This window comes from Glycine max, chromosome 3, assembly GCF_000004515.6.
Source record: "Glycine max cultivar Williams 82 chromosome 3, Glycine_max_v4.0, whole genome shotgun sequence".
Lineage (NCBI taxonomy): Eukaryota > Viridiplantae > Streptophyta > Magnoliopsida > Fabales > Fabaceae > Glycine > Glycine max.
Genome location: NC_016090.4, coordinates 19880530 through 19902369, shown reverse-complemented (window position 1 = coordinate 19902369; position 21840 = coordinate 19880530). Strand labels below are relative to the sequence as shown.

At 34.6% G+C, this 21840-nt stretch overlaps 2 protein-coding genes across 5 annotated transcripts; both read right to left on the bottom strand.

The window, feature by feature from the left end:
- Window positions 1–228: 228 nt before the first annotated feature.
- LOC100808229 (putative pentatricopeptide repeat-containing protein At4g17915) lies at window positions 229–5068 on the bottom strand. Of its 4 annotated transcripts, none has more exons than XM_006576510.4 (3): window positions 3200–5068; window positions 1023–2277; window positions 229–935 (listed from the first exon to the last, which is right to left on the bottom strand). In XM_006576510.4, exon 1 carries the CDS (start codon window positions 4769–4771, stop codon window positions 3386–3388), a length of 1386 nt encoding a protein of 461 aa, XP_006576573.1. In that variant the 5' UTR covers window positions 4772–5068; the 3' UTR covers window positions 229–935; window positions 1023–2277; window positions 3200–3385. The 4 variants fall into 4 exon arrangements, with proteins under 4 accessions (XP_006576573.1, XP_006576572.1, XP_014629106.1 ...); XM_006576509.4 differs by having other exon boundaries at window positions 1048–2277; XM_014773620.3 differs by having other exon boundaries at window positions 1023–1119.
- Window positions 5069–11466: 6398 nt separating this feature from the next.
- Window positions 11467–21478, bottom strand: LOC100808753 (disease resistance protein RPV1). Its single transcript, XM_006576513.4, has 6 exons — window positions 20716–21478; window positions 18009–19116; window positions 17481–17756; window positions 15805–16635; window positions 13385–14221; window positions 11467–13273 (listed from the first exon to the last, which is right to left on the bottom strand). The coding sequence occupies exons 1-5, from the start codon at window positions 21246–21248 to the stop codon at window positions 13583–13585; spliced, it is 3387 nt and encodes a 1128-aa protein (XP_006576576.1). The 5' UTR covers window positions 21249–21478; the 3' UTR covers window positions 11467–13273; window positions 13385–13582.
- Between the last annotated feature and the right edge of the window lie 362 nt (window positions 21479–21840).

Sequence of the window (21840 nt, the reverse complement as noted above, 5' to 3'; positions counted from 1 at the left end):
TGTGACTGCCTTTTACACGGATATTGAAACAAATCATCGGTCACGTTTTATCTTGCACCAATAGCAGTAACAAGTCACACAAGAGCAAAATAGCAAGCATTAAATTAGCTTATGATCAATTTGTTTTTTTTATATAGAGAAGAATAATAATCAATTATCATTGAATTAGCTAGCTCCAAATTCTATTACCAGATATTTGTTAGAGGCATATAGTATAGTAAAACAAAATAGCTGAATTTTTCTTGTGTTGATGCAATTAAATATCCCAATACTTCAAATTTCCTACCCAAATACAGCCGAAGGGTTATTAATTGGGAGAGAAATAGAAGAACTTTAGCTATCAAAAAGAAAAAAAAAGGATTCTTTTTTGAGAGTCGTTCATCCTTAGCATACAACTATGTAAATCTTTCAGCTCCCCAGCAGAAAGCACTCACCAATCACTAGCACGTCCTTATGCATTCTACCAAAGGTGCATATAAGATTCATTTGAACTAGAAGCAGAGGAATGTCACATTTGCCATAGATTCCTTAAGCTTCCAGCTATGGGGCAACTGAAACTGAGTCTGGCTCTTTGTCATGGAGTTTCACCCCAAGAATGTACTTGACCGCCATTTAGATCTGATAGAGCATTCCTATCCCATCTAGATCCAAAATGACTTGCCAGAAATGAAGGCTGAACTGCAAAGGTGCTCAAATTTCTGTTGTGGAAGTTTGACATCTGTTTCTCACTAAACTTGGCAAAACTCTTCAGTGATCAAACCACCCCCTCCACTCAGATCTTCAGCATCAAAAACTTTATGAATTGGTGATTCCCTTTCTTCCAGTTCATCCTAGTTTTTAAAACTAGTGACAAGACGTGAGAAAACAGAGCAACATAATGGAATTCACTCCCTATACACATTAGGGGCTTCCAAAGGCAGTAACTTTATAGTTTCCTGGAGCACAATATTCAGCAAAGAGGTAAAACTTTGAATCTGTAGTAGTAGAGAATTTATAACAAGCAGTAGTTGAAGGCAATGTACCATTTTCAATTATGTGTCAGCATACCTGGGTGGCATGTCTGATAGGAGATGTAACCAGAGGTAGGCTGGAATCATCCCTGTCAATTTTAACAAAGCCCTGGCGAAAGAAAAAATTGCAAGCATTGACATGAGCTACTTGTTAAAATATGAAAACAACCAAAGCAAATTCAGTAATCCACAGTTTTTTTTTACTTCCAATTAATGACAGTCAATTGGTTGTATTCCCCACGTAAGGATTATAGGAAATGACACCCAAATTTTTCTTAAAGGCAAAGAAATAGAACACAAAAGTTGGTTAAAAGCATAAATAAAGACTTGAAGCTTATGCTCCATTGCTAAACAAAGCTTTAAACAAACAGAGCCATACGCAAATTTTAGAAGAATTTAGGATATGGATATTCTAATGCAGGATAAGAATGCATACAACTGATAGGATATGTGCATATTGACCAACTCCCTTTCAAATTAACAAAACACAAAACTCTGAGAATAATCTAACGCAAAATATAAACAACAATGAGTAAGAACAAAGCCAATTGCCCAAATTAAGCAAAAGGAGGTTGGCATAACATTATAGATCATGTAGATCCTGTTTTTTTCTTGCCAGATTGTCCTCTGATTTGGTTAGAAGAGAATCTGAAGAAGAGTCAACATGAGGATGTGGATAGTTGGTCAAGACATTTTACGGTTATGCTTGATAAGTTAGGGGTGCAATGTAACAATTTTGTTTTTAATAAAAATTGGTTAGCAGCCAATGGTGTAGTATAGCAGGTTCATTTCTTAATGAATAGTTTGGATAGAGCGATGGAGCCTTGATGGTTATTCTTCGTCTCATGGAAGAGATCACGTCTTATCCAAATGGAATTAGGTGGAGTCCGCCTCCTGAAGGTTTGTTTAAGTTGAACTATGATGGGGCTGTGAATTGCAACTCCTTAAAGGTTAGTGCTGGGGGAGTGGTTCGTGATTCCCATGGAAACTTTGTGATTGGTTTTACTACTACTCCGGATTCGTGCACAATCAATATCGCAGAACTTTGGGCCTCCACAGATTAAGAGTGGCCCATCAGCATGGATTTCGTAGTATTGAGGTGGAGTCTGATTCTAATGTGGCAGTGCAGCTTATTCTGAATTGTTGTCCTAGCTCTCATCCTTGCCATGCACTGGTTTCAGAAATTAAGAAATTCTTATCCCCCTCTCCTCTTATCTGAAGCATTCTGCTATCTTCATACTTTCCTTCACTTCCTCCTCCTTTTTCCCTGGAAGATCAGCATTACACACATAAACACGTGAGCTTTTGGTGTTTTGCCTAACAGTTTTGTGTAACTATGCATCTAACGTTTTAACTTTGCTTCAAAGCTCATGTTACAAAGCATCTCAAGCATGTGATTGAAATGTTGTGGACTACATTTTGGTGATGCAAGTAATGTAAAGAGAAGATTTTGACAATAAATTATGTGATCAAGGCATAATGTGCAAAGATGTCTTGGTTTATACTGCAGCAGTTCGATTTGTGTTCAACTATGAAAAGAGTGTTAAAGAATGATTTTCTTAATGTATTTCTCAATTGAAGCAGAATGGACATATATACGAGATTCAGTCTCCATACTGCAAATACAAACAATATGTAGAAAATTTTATAAATGTTTTAAGAATAAGTGGTAGACTATGGATATTTGTCAAGTACTCAAGTCATAAATTAGAACATTGCTTAATACTTATTATTTTGCCACCATAAATTTGTAGAAGGTTGGAACGTCTAGCTGGTTAGAACATTAATTGTGGCATGCTCTGATTAAAATAAGTGGTAATATTTGAACTTAAACAGCATGCATGTTACCCGACCCTACAATCTATTCTTGAGTGGACAATCATGAATTATGATTTTCAATAGAGTGGAACCCACTATGATTCATATTGGGTCTCTAATATGAATCATAGCAAACCTTTCAATTATCCAAATGCCACATCAACCATGTCCACAAGTACCAAATTTCCAGTTTCCATCGTTTCAAATTTGGTAATCTTGTGCATTACAGTATAGTTTCCATCTGGTTCACAAGAACTTAATTAGTCAACATCACTCAGCAATTACAACGAGGCATTTATCCAGCAAGACCAAGATACAATCACCAAAAGACAATGCAATTTGTCTACCTAAACAGTAAGTCAGTAACTTACCAAATGTCTTGCAGCATGACGATAATAGTCTCCCTTGCAACGACAGTTATGCCGAATTGCCAATCATCAATCACAAGACACTCAGATCCGAGTTCCATTCTCTTTGGTTCACTGACTTCAGCCTAACCAAAGGTCTCCCCAATAAATACCACATGTTCAATCTTCCCCTCAGAAACCACCACACAATCAAGGCACAAACTGTGCCAATCTGATCGTCAACTTAACCTTCCTCGCCTCATTTGCATACCCAATACTCCGGAGACCAACAATAACCGCCCGCTGAGTGGCCCTCAACACTTGATACCCACACTTCAAACATGAAACCAAAACCTTGGATGCGCAAAGGAACCGCCTCGCCCTACAAAGGTTGTGCACCACTATAGTATAAGTAAAAGAATCCTTCACCTCCATCACCTCAAACAATCTCAAAGCATGATCAATATGCCCGGCCTTCCCCAAACCATCGAGAAAACAATTAAACGCAACCAAATTGGATCCAAAACCCAACGAATTCATATAATTCAAATGCCTCTGAGCCCCATCAAAATTACCAGCCTTACACAATCCATCAACAATAATAGTATGTGTATACTGATCACACTCCAAGCCTTCCCCCTCAATCTCATCCAACAACCTCAAAGCATCATCAAGCCTCCCCTGCCTGCAATAAAGATTAATCAAAGTATTATACGACACAAGATCCGGCCTCACGCCGGAACTCACCATCATCTCAACAATCTCCTCGGCCTCCTGCATCCGGCCAGTCTTGATCATCGCCGCGATCACCGTGCAATACGCGAATCCGTCGAAAGTAAACCCCAAACTTCTCATCTCCGACAAAATCTCCAACCCTTCCTCGAATAACCGGCACCGGAAACAGCACGTCATGACGGTGGTATAAGTAACCGCGTTGGGCTCGTTGCCGGTCTCTCCGAACTCCTTCAGCACTCTCCTCGCGTCCTTCAGCCTCCTCGCCTTGCAGAGCCCGTTAATAAGCGCGTTGTACGTCAAAACCTGCGGCACGAAACCATGCCTCTGCAAATTCCTGAACAAGCTCAAAGCATTCCCTACGTAACCGTTCTTGCACAAGCCATTAATCATAATGTTGTATGTAGCGGGGTGGACCTCGTCGCGAAGCACGATTTCTTTAAAAACGCGATTCGCCTCGTCGGGCTTTCCCAATTGGAATAAACAGTTCATTAGAATGTTGTGGCTCCATGCGTCGGGGTTGATGCCTCGTTTGAGCATTTCGTCGAACAGGTCGAGGGACTTCGAGAACAGAGACTTTCTCACAGCGCCGGAGATTAGGGTATTGAATGAAACAACGTCAGGGGGAATGCCGGCGTCGTGCATTCGCGCGAGAACGGAGTAAGCGACATCAAGGGTGGCGAAACGACAGTACGCATCGATTAGGGTGTTGTAGGTGACCACGTCGGGGAGCACGCCGAGTCGTATGCCGTCGACGATTGCCGTTTCGGCATTGGGGATTTGCTTCGCTTTGCAGAGAGAGGAGACGGTTATGTTGAGGAGCTTGGTGGAGAGGCTTGACTTGAGTGGGGCCCAAAACGGCATCGTTTTGGAGTCTCCCCAGAGTGAGAGTGTTGCTTAGTAGTTATAAGCTTGAATTGGGTTAACATGTAAAAAGTCATTTTTTATAAGCTTTTGAACACAGACGTCGAAGACGTAAATAATTGTTGGGTGATATTGTTCGACAATGGCCGCGAATCAACATTCTGTATGGTTTTAGTCGCGGCTGGATGCGAATAAAAAGGAAGACGATAAAAGGTTTCGAGCTATGCTGACAAATGAACCCATCACATTTACAAATCCGCCGCCTGGGGCTTAAATTAGGGCGCCATGAGTTCCACACTCCACAGCACAGGTTTGTTTAAATTATATGTTCTTTCTATATACTAAAATTAAGGAATATGATTAACTAAATTTTGATTGAATGTATCTTCAAAAATATTTAGTATATTGAAATTTATTATGATTTACTTTTCTATAATTAATAATTATTTTTCGATACCATAATGTTATAAGATAAAAATTTGATGAGCTTGTGGAAAGGAAGAAAGAAAAAAGCAGTTCAGCAATGGGGCTTGGAGTGATTGGACTTGAAGGAGTACGGGAGCCCTAAGCCTAAGCCCAAAGTGCACAATGCAAGGAGTGAGTTTTGGTTACCGTGCATGCGAGTAGGAAGACAAGTACGATATCGATTCCGTTTCTCAAAGGAGTGAGTTTTGGACACTAAATACATTTTGGGTTTATTTTCAAAGCTTAGAGACATAGCACGTGATTTGAGTTCTTCAACTTTGCCTAATTTCTATCACTAGTGAGTGCCCACCTAGTGCTATGCTTAAAAAGAAGAGAACTTGCAATTGAACATCTTCAAATTTCATGGCCACAAAATTACGCAAATGACGTGACTTGAGACTACCTGGTGTTTTGATTTCTAACTCTCAGTCGGCGTAGCAAGCATAATTTTTTTAAGTCGTTCAAGTAGTCGGACGGGTTAGGGTTTCAATGAAAATAATTTTTAAGCCTAGACCTGCCCATACAAACCTGTCTTTACTTGATTGAATTCGATAACCCGCCTGAACCCACCCAACAACTCTTTTTCTTTCAGTTTTAACGGGTGGGGTTCGGTTATTGGCTTGTTGCTCACCATGATACTATTGTGTACAAAGTCTTTAAATCTAAATATTTTTCCATCAAGAAAGTTTTTGAAAGCTCAATTTGGGCATAATCAAAGCTTTATTTGGCGTGGTATCCACACTGCACGGGTTGTGGTAAGTCAAGGTATGCATTGAAGAATTGGTAATGGAAATTCTATAAATGTTTGGAACCAACCATGGTTAAATGTGAATTGCAACTCATTCATCACATCACCTCTCATCTCAGGTTTTGAAAATCTCTTAGTTTATCATCTCATTGATCATGTTTCTGGAAATTGGAAGAAGGAGATGCTTGATGTGTTTTTCAATGCTGAAAATGCTCTCAAAATTCAACATATTCCTCTTTTAAATGCGCAGGATGATGAAAAATTAATTTGGAAGCTTTGCCCAAATGGCCTTTAAAATGTGAGAAATGCCTATCACAAAATAATGGACTCAATTAAGGACATTGATCACCTCAAAGTAGTTGAAAATTAGATGTCTGTTTGGAAGACAAGCGCACCACCAAAAATCAAGCATTTTGTTTGGAGACTTCTTTGTGGTTGCCTCCCAACAAGAGATAGATTATCCAAAAAAGGTATCACTTGCCCCACTCATTGTGCTTTTTGTTCTTGCCATCTAGAAAACGAATGACACCTCTTTTTGGTTGTCTCAAAGCCAAGCATATATGGCAAGCCTCGGGTTTGTGGTCTCTCATTGAAAAGAAGGTAGATGAAGCTAAAGGCTTTCACGAGTTGATATTTGGGTTGTTGGATCAACTACATGCAATAAATCAAAATTCTCAACCATCCTTTGGTCTATTTGGAAGCAAAGGAATGACAGGATTTGGAACAACACTGAACCCTTTCCTTCTCTTGATGTTTCTCTAGCGTATCAGCACTTCTCAAAATGGTCCAATGCAATTCCACTGTAAATGTTTATCAACATCTTCCTGCTCTTCTCTCGACCAACCAACAACATATTTGGACACCTCCTCCCACAGGTTTTGGGAAATGTAACCTAGACGCAAAAATTTTCAACAACTCACTCCCTTTTGGGATTGATATTTGTATTCGAGGTGAGCATGGTCATTTCATCCAAGTGAAGATGTCCTCTTTCAATGGCATTCCAACTCTGGCTCAGGCAGAAGCGTGGGCTCTTTACCATGCTCTTCAATGGACTTCACATCTAGGCTACCAAAATGTGATTTTGAAAGCGACTGGAAGACAATTGTTGACAATCTTGCTTCTCCTTCTAATCTGATCTCCAAGTTATTTTAGCAAAATGTAGACATGTTTTGTTGAGTTTCTCAAACTCTAGGGTGAGTTTTGTAAGATGTCAAGCCAATTATGTTGCTTATTCTCTTGCAAGAGGAGCAAAATTTAATGCTTGCAATCATGTTTTCCATCATATTTCCTCTTGTATTCGATCTTTGATTTGGAATGAAATTCCCCTAAAAAAATATACAAGCTTATAACTATATATATTGTGTTAGTTTGTTTAAACTTATTTTTTAAAATTAATGCTTATTTAAAAAAAAATAAGCAGCTTTCTGTTATTTTAGTGCGTGTTATCTAAACGATTTCAGCTTAAAAACATATTTTTTGTTTTTTTAAGAAGCAAATTTAAAAGAGATTATAGGAGAGAGAGAGAGCTAAGCTTTCAAAGCTAGAATAACTATGCTACAATATTTATTATATTGTCTATATTGATTAACTTGAGCTATGGAAGCTAGAATGACTATGCTACAAGTATTTTATTAAATTAAAACATGTGATAAGCTATTAATTAACATAAGATTTAAATATGTTTTTGATTCATCAAATTTGGTTCATTTTTGTTTTAGGTCTCCAAAATTTAAATTTATGAGTTAATTAAGTTTTTAGTCCTTAACATTTTCAGATTTTTCTATTAAAAAACATTTCCAAATTTCAATCTTTCAAAAAATGTGTAATATTATGTAGTATATAACTATAAGTACTACAGAATATTTCAATCTTTTTGTAAGATTTTTACTCTCGTTTCCGTTATTTATAAGCTACTGGCTCTTATCTATAAGTCGAAAATTATCTATAAAGGCTATAACACCTCTTACAAACAAAGACCCACAACTCCACTGCTCTTCTATAAATACCAAGTTCCATCGAACCCTCACCACATCCCACACACACCAGCACACAAGCAAACACACATGTGCATACGCTCTTATATTTTCTCTCTCTTATTCTCCTAACTCATATACTTACTTGAGCATCAGAGTCCTTTGTTTTGCAGGTCTCCCCCCCCCCCCCCCTCTTGTCCTCTTAACAAAGGTCATTCTCAAAATCGATGTGTGAAGTCCGGGAGCTCACTTTAACCACGTTCACCCTGACGTGTGTCAACTCCGAATTGTGGCAAGTACACACATCCTCTTCTACAACTTACATTTAAATTAGTCTTGTTTGTTCTTGGTTGTCCTTTTAATTTAATTTCTATTAGCGAACTGATCTGCACTCTTGATCTTTTGGTCTTATTTGTTAATAAATTTGATCTTGTACAAGATCGACACACTGGACGAACGATTGGAGCAAGACATGAGTCTGGAGGATTATATCAACTCACGCCTCCAGTTGCTTGTGTCTCATTGATATCTCTAGCTCTCACACATCAACACCTTGGGCACCTCGAGTCTGGAGAAATTGCATCTATTAGTTCCCAGTCTTTCTAATATTAAGTCCTTTCGGTGCGAGTCATGTCAGCTAGGTAAACATACTCATACCAGTTGCAATCCTCGTGTCCATAAGTGTGGTGTGTCACCTTTTGCCTTAGTTCACAATGATATTTAGGGTCTTAGTAGAATCTGTTTCACATTAGGATGTTTTTATTTTGTCACTTTTATTGACGACTTTTCTCATTGTACTTGATTCTTTCTAATGAAGCATCATTCTGATTTTTTCCTATTTTTTGAAGTTTTTTTGCTGAAATTCAAAATCAATTTGACTTCTCAATCAAAATTTTACGAACTAATAATACAAAAGAATATTTGTCATCTCAATTTCAGTTCTTTTTAAACTAGCAGGGGATTCTTCGCTAGACATCATGTGCCCATACACCACAACAAAATGGTGTTGCTAAACACAAAAACTGCCATTATTAGGGAATATGGGCTGTAATTAAAAAATATCAACAATTGATTATTAGGGATTACAATCATTATTAGGGAATATTATGTTTCCATATATTGTAAATCAATCACACTATAAATAAAGGATAATTTGTGTGATACAAACGTACCATTACAGAAACCCATTCTAAGAAATTAAAAGCAATATTACCACCTTTAAGACAACATTCAGGGAATTTTCTGCGGCAAATTTACGTAAAGGGGTCACCTTTAGAAACTATTTACCTAAAGGGGTCTCTTTTAAAAGTAATTGCGAAGGGGGTTCGTTTTGCATGGAAGCCGCTGACGGTGCTGGCGATAAAGCTTGACCCGCCATTGGCATTGGCGTTACAGGACGTGACATGGACGGTACCGCCATTTCCACTGGCGAGACGTGGTGACGTGGACGGTACCGCCATTGCCACTGGCGATACAGGCCACGTAGGCAAGAGAAGAAGGTCTCGCCTTCTCTAGTAGCGAGATATGTGTGGCACAGCACCACGTGAAGAAGCTCAGCCCAGGGTCACAGATTTGCAGTGTTTAGGGCCACAGCTTTGCAATGTTTAGGGCAGCAACATGCAGACTAGGACGCAGAGTAGCCTTTTGACCGTTGCTTGTTTACGTTTCCTTCTATAAAAAAAAACCTCCATCAACATAAATTTTTACGTAAACTTCTCTTCTCCAAGCTGAGCTTTTCTCCTTTCTCCTTTGTTGAGTTTCAGTGAGAGTGTGTGCGTGCTGCGCTTCCTTCAACTTTGCTTTGCTGTGTATTTCTCTTCCATAATTCATTCCCGGTAAGTGATTTTCTTAAATAAGATTTATATATTCTGATTTATATATTTTGTTGTTAATATTATAAAAATAGTAGGTTAGTTAGTATTAATAGGTATTGTAAGTTTAGGTTAATTAGGATTAATAGGTATTGTAAGGTTAGGTTAGTTAGTATGTTGTTCTTAATTTTTATGTATTAATAGATATTTGAAGGTTAGGTTAGTTAGTTTGGTTTGTTGTATATATTTTTAGATATTATATATATATATATATATATATATATATATATATATATATATATATATATGATACTTTAGTCAGCCACACGTATTATTAGCTTTAGAAATATTAGGCACACGTAATATTAGCTAGCTGTAGAAATATTAGGTACAAGTTAATATTAGCTTTAGGTATATATTTGTAAATTTTAGGCAGATGTAAATTTTTAGTGGGGAGGTTGCCAACCAAGTGGGGAATTTGCGATTGAAATTGCTCGCTATGTGTCGGATGCAGTACATATGATAACCGTGGGGAGGTTGCCAACCAAGTGCTTCGTTAGCGACAACAGACTTTATACTCGCGTGACAGCAGACTTTGTAAATAATTAAACATTATTAAAATAACTTCAAAGTAAAAAACCTAATTACATAAATTAATAAGCTTAAATTTCACGTTAAAATTTGTTTCTAAATAAAACAATTATTACTTCAATTAAATATTTTGAGAATGATAAAAATAAAAAAATCTATTTGCTTCCTCTATTAAACTTAAACTAGACATTGATACGTCATTCTAACAAAAAAATTATTACTCCAATTAAATAATTCAAAAAAAATTCCTTAACTTCAAAAACTTGAAGAGTCACCTCTAAATATTTTTAACTCACAAATACCATCAACAAAAGTTTATAACCGAAACGGTCACACATCAAATTTCTAAGCCACAAAAACCATGAACAAAGAGGATTACAAATAATTACTCATAATAATTTTAAAATAAAAATTCTAATTCAAAAAATTAATACACTTAAACTTTACCTTCAAATTTTAGTCTAACAAAAAAATTATTACTTCAATTAAATATTTTGTCAATGATACAAATAAAAATATTTATTTGCTTGCTCTGTTAAACTTAAACTACACATTCATACTTTATTCTAAAAAAAATTACTCTAATTAAATAATTTATGAAAAATTCCCCAACTTCAAAAAAATTTCAAACACAAAATGGAAGGGTTATAAATGGAAGGGTTACACTTAAAAAAATTTCAAACACAAAAACCATAAAAAAAAAAAAAAAAAGACTTGCAAATAATTACTGTTAATATTTTTTAAATAAAAAATCTAATTCACAAAATTAATACGCTTAAACTAGAAGGGAATCAGGTAAATATTTGTAAGGCTTAATTACAATAATTAATACGATTAAACTTCACATTCAAATTTTTTTCTAAAAAAAAACAATTATTACTTCAATTAAATATTTTGTCAATGATAAAAATAAAAAAAATCTATTTGCTTGCTCTATGAAAAATTCTTCAACTTCAAAATAATTTCAGACACAAAATGGAAGGGTTACACTTAAAAAAATTTCAAACACAAAAACCATAAAAAAAGAGGCTTACAAATAATTACTACTAATAATTTTTAAATAAAAAATCTAATTCACAAAATTACTACACTTCAAACAAAATGAAAGAAGGCTTTAAAAAATTGACTCAATAAAAAATCATTCCTTTAAATAAATACAAAATATCCTTACTTTAAATAAATAAATAACTTTGAGGATGGAATCAGCAAACGTCAGGAAACTTTTCCTGCCTTTCTTTCTCTCTTTAGACTACTTTGTTTCTCTCTTCAGACTAATTTGCTTTTCTCTTCAGTGTGAAATTTTGTTCTTACAAATGCTCCTATTTAAAGGCAATTTACACGATGCATGTGATCATCTCTACAATAAAAAATTACAGGCCATTAAAACTGTATGCATGTGAATATAAAATTGTATCCATGTGAACCCTCAGCATGCCCATGCCCTTGCCTGCAAATCACCAATGCCCTAGCCTGCTGCATGTCACCCTAACCTGCAAACAGTGCCCTAGCTGTAGCTGGTGTGTGAAGGCGTGAAGGCAGAACCCTAGTTGTAGCTGGTGTGTGAAGGCGTGAGGGCAGAACCATGAGTCCACGTCGGTCTCGCAAGAACCAATGGCGGGACTGATCCACGTTGCAAATGTCCCGCCATTGGTATTGGCGGGTTGCCCAGTCAGCAGCTGTCTCGCTGGACACATACCTTGTACCGCAATTGGTGCTGGCGACACCCAGCCACGTCAGCACCATTCTCGCCAGAGCTAGTGGCGGCATCGTTGGAATCGCTGATGCAGCTGGCGGCATCCAATACAAAACAGACCCCCCCGCAATTTCTTTCAAAAGAGACCCTAATCCGTAAATAGTTTATAAATATGACCCTCTGTCGTAAATTTGCCAATTTTCTGTCAGCTTGTGGTGGAAGTTTTTGTGGTCAAATTGGACAAGTTTTGAATAGATTTACCAGGAGAGCTTTGCAGCCCCCATAAATCATTAAAGATCAAGTGCATGGTTTTCCCCTTAACAAAAACATCATCCCCATGAGTCCAATAGAATTTCCATACAACTTCATTTCTTTGTCCATGAATTTCCCACAGGAGCAACTAGCCTCAGCAACACTAGTCAAGACCCAATCACCGCTCCTTTGACACTTTGTTACACATGAAATACTTAATGGGCCCTGTATCATCTATCTTCAGCTTCAGTTTACAGCAAAGTGCTTCACAAGGGTTGCATGGACAAAGCAACATTCTCTTGGAGATATGTTTCCAGAAAACCTCGGCACCAGAACTTGAAATACGGCACCAAGGGAAACATGTAAAATTCATCAATTACTTTTTTTTTACATTCCTGATCGATGGTTTTTACTTTTCCTTGTTACAACCACAAAGGAAACACCCCTCAATTCTTTCAGATTCCTGGAAGTTTGGGCCAACAAAGCATGTCCTTGTCCATTCTACCAAGGGCGCATACTGAAAATGCTCAGGTTTAGATACTTCAGTGTCTTCCCCAGAATATTCATTTGAACTAGAAACACATAAAAAATTCACATCGCAAGAATGTACTTGACTGCCATTTAGATATACCAAAGCAATCCCATTAGTCCTGATGAATCCTTGAAACCTCCCGGGCTCTTGTGTAGACTCAAAATGATTTGCCAGAACTCACTCCATACAATGAAGCCAAAACATCAAAAGTGCTCAAGCTTCTCTAGTGGAAGTTTGACATCCGTTTCTCACTTTACGAAACCACCACCTCCACTCTGGTCTTGAGCATCAAAAGCTTTGTGAATTGTTGATTCCCTTTCTTCCAGTTCACTTCATTTTGAACATTGGTGTCGACACTCAAGCAAACAGCACAGTGTAATGGAATTCACTCCCTATGCACATCACGGACACCCACATCGCCATAATTGTATAGTTTCCTGCATCACAATATGTAGCAAAAAGTAAAATTTCAAATGTGTAGTAGAAAGGATTTGTAACAACAAGTAGTTAAAGGCATGGAAACATTTTTCCACTATGTGTCAGCATACCAGGAATCAAGCTCAAGTTGAACTCCTCAGAAACTAAGATCCCAAGTCAAATAGACCTACCCAAGCACGACATTCTTTAGCAACCGGAGAATAGGCACCAATCTACATGTAAAACCACTAATCCACTGCCCAAAACTATCATTGGTCAATCCAACACAAACAATAGCACCAATACAAGGTTTACAGCCACTATAAGAATCAAGTTTGACCTAACATTCTTTCACCGCCTTTTAACCTCACTCGACTTTTCATCTTTTCTGATTTTGCAGTAAAGCTTTTACATGATAAGCACTTATTCAATAAGCACTTAATTACTCTTTTTACAGAAACACACCCTACGTCATCCTTGAATTTCACTTGAGAGATTGACCTGTCATTACATACATTTTCATCACCATTAAAAACAATTACATTCTTATTTGGCGCATGGCAGTGCTCCATTTTTTCATTCATTGGCTCATATATGAGATAAATCGTGGTCTTGTTAACAATAGTTAACCTGCTCCCAAAAACAACAATTATTTCCACTTTGTTACCAGGCTCTATATTTGATAATACCCTTTGCCACTCCTCGTCTTCTAAGGAAGCTAATGCATCACTCTTGTAAAGCTGAATGGTGGTCTTTGTGTGATTTATCACCAACAAATTTTTCAAGCCATCTGTTGCTATATTGACTGGGGAAGAATAATGGACATGGCACATCATTGTCTTCAAGTTACGTTTGTTCACTTGAGGGATTTCAAAAATCACAGAAGAATCTTCACTGTGGAAAGTCCACCAATCTGGATAACGATCACCCGGGAGCAAACAACCACCATTCTCACTAGTATTCATATTCTGTAAAAATGAAAATCTATATGCTCAAAAGTTTATTGAACAATAAATTAATATCACCTTACAATTAGCTCAACAATTAAAGATATAACAAAATAATAACTCATTTTCCCATCAATATAAAAACTTATCTTTTGAGTATTGGTAAATTATTCTAAATGATGATTGCTTGTAGAGAAATTGCTAATTTAAAGTTATCCATAGAAATATTTGGTTGCTAGGGTTATTTAAACAAAGACTATAAGCCCAACTCAAAAATACCATACCAATCTAAAAAATGAAAAATTGAGAGAACAATCAATTTAATTTAAAGAAAACACTCTCAATTTAATTTGAAATTTATATTGTGATAGTAACTAAGAAATTTGTTAACTTACACCCACTTATGAGTAAGTTAGCAAGTTATAACAGCAAATTTCTTAAGAGACACCCAAGGTGTAACTTGCTAACTTACTCCTTTTAAAAAACGAGTGTATGTTAGCAAGTGCATATAGAGTTTGCTAACTTACAGCCAGTTATTTTTTTAAAAGAAGCAAGTTAGCAAACTATAAATACAAATTTTTTAAAGTACACCTAAGGTGTAACTTACAAACTTAGTTCTTATAAAAACACAAATAGGTGTAAGTTAGCAAATCCTAATAACAAATTATACCACTCATTAAGATATGCAATTTGAAGATTGTTATAGTTAATGACAAAACAAATTATATACAAATCATGTTACTAGGACTACATTTAACTCATGTAAAATTCTCGGATTTAAGGATTTCTTGTTCTTTCCGGAAGGATGAATAGACTAATACTAATCTCCTAAGGAGTTAATATAGTAATTTACCTATTTCAGGAATGTTCAATTGGTGCAAATTATCATCATTGGTACATTTTTAAGAAAAAAAAATAGTAAATCCTATGTTATACTTCTAGTTATATATGTAGTCCTAGTAACATGAACAAGAAAGAGGTCTATGTTATTAATTTGATGAGAAAAGGTTTCTATAAAATTATTTGGAAATTAAAGTAATGATTATAGAATATATTTTTAATTGCTAAATCATAGCTTTTGATTCTTTAATCGGTATTACTAACCAAGAGATTCTTTCTATGGGTTCTTTTTGTTGATCATCATCATGTATCCACCCAAGTAAAAAATAATTCTTAAACATATAATTTAAGCTGAGCCAATAACTAGCAGCAAAATGCATGATTATAGTGTGAAAAGCATCTATGTCAGTGTGTATGATCATTTTAAAGTAAGGTGATTAAGATCTCATTTTCATATTTTTCAATATTTTATACTGACAGGATATATACATTTCACATATAGTTGATATATTAAAAATAAAAAAAATGATTATTTGACACTCATGACACCTATGAAAGGAAGAAAAAGGAGAAAAATATAGGTATGATAGGTAATATGATGCAATAGGAACAGATGCAGAGAAATGATGAATATTAATTGTGCATAAAATTGTGGGGTGTCCAATATCATAACCATAAAAATATTTATCTTCCATGTGTGTGAGAGAGAGAGAAAGAGAGAAACCATCAAATTGGACATTTGACAGAGAGAAAGAGAGTGAAACCTGTAAAATTTTATGTTTAAGAATATGAGCGATTTGGCAACTCATTCCCATTTGAATTAAAAGAGATGTCAAGGAATCTTTTGATCCTGAAATGTGCACTTGATTGCCGCATTCAATTAAAGTTGAAGCATTCACATTTGGTAATTGTGATGTTGTTGCAACTGATTCCAATGCTTTAGAATTTATGGCATATAAAGCATCTAAAATGATTGTTGTTTCTTGAGATAGTTGACGTTTAGTTCCACACTCTACCCAAAGACTTCGAAGCTTTGGAAGGTCCTCAAAAATAGATAATAGATTATGGGAACTATTATTAGCCACATGTAAAGAAATAGGAGATGGCATGCCTGCAAATGTTTGAATGTGGGACGAGAGACTACTCATTGGTGACATCCAAGACAAAATAATAGAAGGAAACACATCACATGAGAATCCTTCATAGCCGCACATAGAAATGTATCCAATGCTTTTTGATGTAACTATTGAAAAGGGAACTTTTGTTATTGCAGTGTTATCTGCAATAAGGGTCATCAAAGACTCCATTTGTTCCAAGTCCTCTTCCAACTTGTCAATCTTCAAACATCCAGAGAGAATGAGTGTTTTAAGAGATTTCAACTTGTAGATGCTTCTTGGAAGGCTATGAAGGCTAATACAATCTTTCAAATTTATCATAAGAATTTTATTGAGATGTCCAACGGTATGGGAGACCTCAAACAACCTTGGACAATCTATCAGCACTAGCTTTTCCAGATTAGGCAAATTTGAAAAGTCTGGGGTCTGTGTTAAATTATGAGAATGACTAAGATTGAGAATTTTCAATTTCTCCATCAACTGCAAGAAAATAAATACCATCTATAAAAATTAGATATATTTTTTAAGAAATACATGAAAGCAATTACAGCGTGTCACAAACCTTTCAAGTAAAAAGTTAAATATTTATATTCATGTACTATCATTTTTTACTAGCAACACAAACCTTTCAACGTCATCCACCTAAGGCTACATTTGTGTTTATATTTATCACAAACTATTAAAAGTTGTTTATGAGCAAAAGAGAGTTTAAATTTGGGATGATAGATATGTTTTAAAATTTGAATCATAGCTTCTTATTCTTACCTCTCCTTTATTTTTATTACATTAAAGTTTTTTCACAAGAGGTTTTACGTAAATTTATAGTAAACAAAATAGACATGTGCTTCATCTTTTGGGTTGAAAAAGAGCTTTCAAATAAGTTCATAATAAACAAATAAAATTCATTTGACTAGATAATCTCCATGATATTGAATTTTGATTTACAGTTAGGGGAAGTAATTTGATTAGATAATCTTACATTTAAAGTGAAACAGAAACATTTTTCCCATATACTAAATTTTTGGAAAAAGTTGGTAATATCATAAGTTTAAAAGTTAGAAGAACTTCCTCTCCAAAAAAAGAAGTTAGAAGAGCTAATGTTCCATCATAACACAAATAATATACTTGATAGCTTGACTATATTTTGTAATGTTTTACTAAAAGTAATTGCAATATAAGAGAGACTAAAAAGAAAAACATAGATGAAATTTGTGTCTAAAAGTACCATGTAATGATATAGTGTTAATATTTGAGACACTTTTAAAATGCATCCATAAATTAGAAAAGGGAAGACAATTCATGAAATGCCAAAACTAAATTAATACCTGGGCCTCTTTCCACACAAGTTTAACATTACTATTTTCTAACTCAATGGAAACTAGACTTCCTTGATGAAAGTTTTTGGGTATGCATTTTAAAGGAAATCCATTCCAACAAAGCCATCTAAGATCTTTGGAAAGATATTCAAAATCTCCATCAAGTTGTACGCCGGCAAGTTGAAGCAATCTGAGTTTCTTCATCTCCTTAAATGCTTCAGTGCTAAAACAATTTGAATTGGTTAATGGTAACTTCAAAGCCAGACCCTCAATGGTTTTCGTTCCCTATGACAGGAAAAACAAAATGGTAAAGTATGCCAGCTTAAAGATATAAGGTAACTAAAAATCTAATGAAGGAACCTATCATTTGTTAATAGAAGCTAGGAAGCATAAAACAATTCACAAACAAACTAATTTTTAAAGTTTTTGTGATAATCATTCATACAAATGAATGTTAATAACTGACTTGTAAATGTGTATTTTATTTCCTTTGACTTTAGAAATTTTAAATCTGAAAACAATGAATGAAAGTCTTACAGTTTTTTTTGCTAATACATCAAGCACATCCTCATTAAACCATAACCTGCTACGCTCCTCAAGATCCTTTGGTGATTTTGCACGAATGATTTCTCTTCCCATGTCTCGTAGCAAATCATGCATTCCAAGCTTGTTCTTATCATCAACAGTTACAAGACTTCGCTCTACAAGAACACGTATTCCATTTTCTGCGAAAAGTCCACAACCATTTAAGATACACATAGCATCATTCCGATCCATTCCAATAAAGAAACAAGCTATATCAAGGAATATGTCTCTCTCTGTATCATCACTTAAACCATCATAGCTTATTTTTAACTTCTTTTGTACTTGATCATGAGGAATTCTCTTAAGTTTGTCTAATACAGTCTTCCATTCTATTATCTTCATATCAAACAAATGGCAACCAAGGACTGTAAGAGCTAATGGCAAACCCCCAGAATATTCAATTACATCATTTGAAAGTTCAGTAAAACCTTCTCTTGGACTTGCTTGCTTGAATGCATGCCAACTAAAAAGCTCAATAGACTCACTTTCATCCATTTCTTTCATTGTGTACATTTTGTCAACTCTATCCCCTCTAAGAATATGCTTATCTCTAGTTGTGATGATTATTCTACTCCCTGAACCAAACCATTCGCGACTTCCACATAAAGCACTCAATTGCTCCACATCATTCACATCATCAAGTACAAGAAATACCCTTTTACTGCAAAGTCTTTCCTTCAAAGCTTGTTTTCCTAATTCAACATTATGTATCTTTCTTTTCGTTTTGTAGATATCAAATAGAAGTTGTTCTTGGAAACGAATTGCGTCTTGCCTCCAAAGTTCCCCAATTTGTTCAAGAAAGCTCCTTCCCTCAAAATTGCGACCAATCTTATTGTAAATGGCTTTTGCAATGGTTGTTTTACCAATGCCTCCCATTCCCCATATTCCTAATAGCAAAACATCATTTGAATTTGATTGTTTGTGGTTTAGGTCTAGTCGCTCAATCATGTCTTGCACTCGAGATTCTACTCCCACGGGATTATCGACAAGAGGCAACTCTATCTTGTCCAACAAACGTGTAACATTTTCAACAATGTTTTTTATAGTCTCACTTTCATTCCTATTGGGAAAAAACAAGGTGTGAGCATATAAGCATCAAATTAAAATCATAGGGATATTTGCATAAAAAAATAATAGTTGGACAAAAGTGTGACACGCCATTAGGTTCATATAATGCACGGTACTTGCTACCATTTTTCAAAAAAATTATATAACAAAAAAGTATTTTTGTTGAACAATTCACAAAACATTCTTTTAAATAAAGCATGTGAGAGTAACAACAAGAATTAATTCTACAAAACAAAATCATAGTGATACCATACAAAAGTAGAAGCAACTATTTGTTGCTTTACCTTCATTGTGAAAAAAATAATTGATTATTTCTCACTTGAAGCTGATCCAAACAAGATAAAATGGGTTTTTTAAATAGTTTTCATAAATTACTTTTACCCAACATGTTTTTATTTGTTTCTAAAAAATATTTTTTATAAACAAGAACAAAAGATCTCTTATTCTTTTGCTACTTCAAGAAATGTTTATTTGATTTCCTAAAAATACTAAGTAGAATATCAAACCATATTATTGATAATTGCTAATTAAGGGGCAGGCTACGGCCTCCCAACATAATTTATTTCATACTCAATGATCAATCAAGATTCAAACCCTGAATCATGTGGTTAGAGACATAACATGCTACCATTTGGGTCAACCCACTCAACCGTTGGTCTCCTCATATATATACATAAAAATACCCTGCTTAATCGTATAAGTGACGATCATGTAACCCGCAAATGTTAAAATGTATGTTGCACAAGTCCTCATTGCTGATCTCATATTTTAAAACAATGGTTAAAAAAAAAAGAAAAAACTGTTATTCTTTTATTTGTATTTGTAATACCCAAATAATTTTCAAAATTGACGGGATTTTATCCATTTAGTAATTATATTAATTAATAATTAAAGTAAATTATTAGTATGTTTAGTTATTTTAGAATCATTGATTTAAATATTTAATGTAATGAAAAATAAATATAATTACTTAAATGTAAATTAAAAAAATTTGGAACAAATGCTAATTAGAAATTTTTCTTAAACACTTTTATAAATGTTGTATACATTTCCGTGCGTTGCACGAGTGACTCACTGGTGATTTACATTGGAGGATGTTGATGTAGAAAGGGAAGAAGAATAAACACAACGCAATGTTGTCAGGGAGGGGAAGAAGAAGATTTTTTTTTTTTTTCTTTTTGACGAAAGAAGAATTAGGAGAGATAAAAATCCTAATTAGCAAAATTTAACTTTTTGCGCAACCTTTTGATGACGTACTGTTATAGGTAAAAATTACTTATTAACAGGTATTTCAGTTTCAAGATACTTCGTAGCTAAATCCACTAATTAACTAATTATAATTACTACTAGTTAATTTCATGTTTAAGTTTATAATTTTTTACAAACACTTAATTACCGTAATTACTTACACTATGCCATATATATTTCCTCTTTGTTTCATTTTTAAATATATTCCTTTGTAAGAAATGCTTTAAAGACTCAAAAAGTTCCGTAATCTAGCTCAGTTTGTATATACAAACTAAAAATAGTGAAAATGTTGAATATTTCATAAAATAAAATTCTGAGAAAGCAGCAAGTCTTAACTACTTACCTGGAATTTAGAACTACAACCCCTGCGATGCTAGCAGCCTCACGAAGTACCTTCCTCCAACGACTGATCAAAACCCTGCTCATCATATATTCCTTATCAGATTCGCCCTCTCCGACCGCTTTCTCGTCATCATCTTTTAAAATCCTGTTGGAAAGGTTTTGAAATGATTCTCCAAAGTGGCCAGTTTGATAGCGTACTTGAGAGGGATCGACATCATAGAACACTGGCAGAACCACCTGCCCTATAGTTCTTTTACAATTCATTATTTTCTCTAACTCTTGCAGACACCACCGCGAATCTGCGTAATTTGTTGAGAAAACAACAACAGAAATTTGAGATTGTTCGATTGCTAGCAGGAGTGAGTCTGAGATCTGATCTCCCCTTGGAAGTGACTCGTCATCCTTGAAAACAATGATTCCGGCATTTTGAAGAGCGGCATAGAGATGTGAAGTGAAAGTAGCACGAGTATCTTCTCCTCTGAAGCTCATAAACACTTCATACCTTCTGTTGTTCATTGCAATCTCTGTTGGCATTCACGGGATGAGAAAACAGGAACTGGAGAGATGAAAGGAAAATTAATTGGGAAAAAGGTAAAGAAGGGCAGAACCATTTTAACCTAGAATTGCCAATATTTTAATAATTAATTCTCTATTTTTGTTGTGACCAAAAGTCCTTGAGCAAAGAAACGTGCGTTTGAATAAAATTTATTAATTTTTATTTCCTTCAAATATTATAATTTCCAATTTTAAAAATAAAACAAAAAATAGATTTTTACTTTGCTTGTATTAAAAAATCTTAAATATTTTAATTTATGAAATTTACCTTTTTGAAATAAAAATTAATTTCTTTATAAAAACAAGTAACTAAACCGTTAGTTTAAAAATTATTAATTAATTAACTTAATATTTTATATAATTCTTAACATTACCAAAATAACAAAACATCTCAAGCATTTTAAAATATTTTTATCAAAATTAATAAAGTCTGATATAATTGGAATATAATTTGAATATTTTTAAGTATGCTAATTATAATTTAATTTCCAACTTTTTATATAAAAATATTAAAATGAGTGAAATTTAGTTAAGTTCTTTTATATCTTAAAATTAATATATTTTTATTGAT

What these genes read in the sequence shown, in the direction of transcription:
- LOC100808229 (XM_006576510.4), bottom strand. Translation starts at nt 4,771, where the DNA reads ATGCCGTTTTGGGCCCCACTCAAGTCAAGCCTCTCCACCAAGCTCCTC.
- LOC100808753 (XM_006576513.4), bottom strand. Translation starts at nt 21,248, where the DNA reads ATGCCAACAGAGATTGCAATGAACAACAGAAGGTATGAAGTGTTTATG. An exon ending in GTTGTAGTTCTAAATTCCAG is followed by an intron (nt 19,117 to 20,715) that starts GTAAGTAGTTAA and finishes TTTTCCCAATAG; the next exon opens with GAATGAAAGTGAGACTATAA. An exon ending in TTAAACATAAAATTTTACAG is followed by an intron (nt 14,222 to 15,804) that starts GTTTCACTCTCT and finishes TCATTTTTACAG; the next exon opens with AATATGAATACTAGTGAGAA.